The sequence below is a fragment of the Volvox carteri genome (genome assembly GCF_000143455.1).
Source record: "Volvox carteri f. nagariensis unplaced genomic scaffold VOLCAscaffold_69, whole genome shotgun sequence".
NCBI lineage: Eukaryota > Viridiplantae > Chlorophyta > Chlorophyceae > Chlamydomonadales > Volvocaceae > Volvox > Volvox carteri.
The window spans coordinates 534551-536414 of NW_003307612.1; the positions used below are offsets into that span (position 1 = coordinate 534551).

At 52.4% G+C, this 1864-nt stretch overlaps 1 protein-coding gene across 1 annotated transcript; it reads left to right on the forward strand.

Moving 5' to 3' along the window:
- Positions 1-328: 328 nt before the first annotated feature.
- Positions 329-1550, forward strand: VOLCADRAFT_98235 (uncharacterized protein; the record flags this gene model as incomplete). Its single annotated transcript, XM_002957084.1, has 3 exons — positions 329-400; positions 619-744; positions 1161-1550. The coding sequence occupies 3 exons, from the start codon at positions 329-331 to the stop codon at positions 1548-1550; spliced, it is 588 nt and encodes a 195-aa protein (XP_002957130.1).
- Positions 1551-1864: the final 314 nt, after the last annotated feature.

A 1864-nucleotide genomic window follows, 5' to 3' on the forward strand; every position in this document is an offset into this window, starting at 1 on the left:
GAAACACAGACGCTTGACGAAAAGATAATATTACTATTATTAAGATAGTAATATTAGGAAAAAGGGGGGAGACGAATCACGAGTGAGTGAAGCTGCTGCCAAGGAAAGAGACCGTGGGGAGGCGCAGGTGTGGTAGGTGGGAGTAGACATGGAGGGACTGGTAGGGGCTGGTGAGATGTTGGGGTGAAATGAGGAGGGGATTGGGGTGGGGCTTTACTAGCTTGGTGCCCGAGGGAGCTGGAAATGAGGGGGAGGGGGAGAAGAGGGGGGGTGCTACAGCTGTCGGTGGTGGCCCTCCCACTTCCCCGTTGTGCACGTGGGTGGATGGATGTGTTTGGGTCGCTACTTGAGAGAACTTGAGAAAACTGGGCGTCGTCCGTACGCCGTGCACCGTACATTGGTAAGAACTCGACCCAGCTAAGTGTCACCACCAAAGGGCAACTGAGATGCGGTCGGGGGAAAACCCAACGGGTGCGTTTTGTAAGGGAGAGTAACTCCTCCTCACTCGCAAGCCTGGTGATCTGTCATTTGCCGTCTGTCCCCGTCGTTTCTCGCGGCTTTGGCGCCAGGGGTTTCGGCGACCGGGACTTCAAGGCCGCCTCGCCCATTTCTTCCCAGCCTGATGTGGCAGCGCTGGTGCTGGCGCCACAGCTGGACACGTTCGCCATTCACGCCAGCGACAGGCTGTGGGGCGTGGTGGGAGATCAGGAGGCGGTGGACCTGGCGACGGTGGTGATTGACAAGGTGAGAGGGTGGTTGGGCCGTGGGGGAGGGCGAAGGATGTGGGGATGGGTTTAAGAGGACAGTATTAATAGGATAGTGTATAGGGTTGGTCGGAAGTTTAGGTTTAGAAAATAATTTAGATGCCATCTAATTAGATTTCTATATAGATTTTAGATGAGGCCATCTAAACCCTTTAGGTGGGCATCTAAACTTATCTAGTCCATCTAATGCCTATCTAAAGGCCGGTGACCGGATCCAGACCGTTCAAACGTGAGCCATGGCACGCGAAACAGCGATGTTGAAGGTAACTTTAGTGTCATATCCTTGCTCCGCTCTATTACATACACAAATAGACGTAAAAATACACAATGGCAGAACCAGGACCCCAAAAGCCGATCACATACAAATACAACCACCAGACTTTCGACGTGCCACAGTACGCAGCTAAGCTCCGCGAAGCCAAGCGCAGCATCAAAGCCGCAGCGTACTGGTCCATCTTCGACGTGTTGCTCGTAAACGGCATTGTGAACCTCGTCTGCACCGTTTGCAACAAGTCCTACAGCGCGAAGAACCCGTCAGCTGTCTGCCCGGATCACTATGCGAAGCACCAGAAGGACGTCGCCAGCACGGTCGGAAGCGAGCAGTCCGGGGCGCCCACAACCAACAGCACGAAGCGCTCGCGCGCGGAGGAGGGGCCAGTTCGGACCTTCTTCCTCGCTGCAGTGCAAATCGCCACCTTCCTGAAGCACCTGGCTCTTTTCTTCTTCAAGTGCAACATCGCCCTCCACCTGATCGAGCACCCCGACCTAATTACGCGGGGTGCCTAATTACACCCCGTGGCGCCATCCGACACGCGTCTGTAGAGCGCCCATAGGGGTTCGGCGTGTTCCCAGTGTCGAGCGGCCCAAAAAATTATTGAGAAGTCCAGGAAAAGATAAAGCCGCATCGTGTGCAAAATTTCAGGTCAAAATTCCACCGTTTAGGCAGTTTTCCGTTTGGCCATCTAAAGATTTACCTAATTAGATTAGGTATCTAATTAGATTTCTAATTAGATACTTTTCCCATCTAAAGATTTTGCCAACCCTAATAATGTATTGTATGTATGTGGTTATGTGTATGTATGTATGTATGTATGTATGTA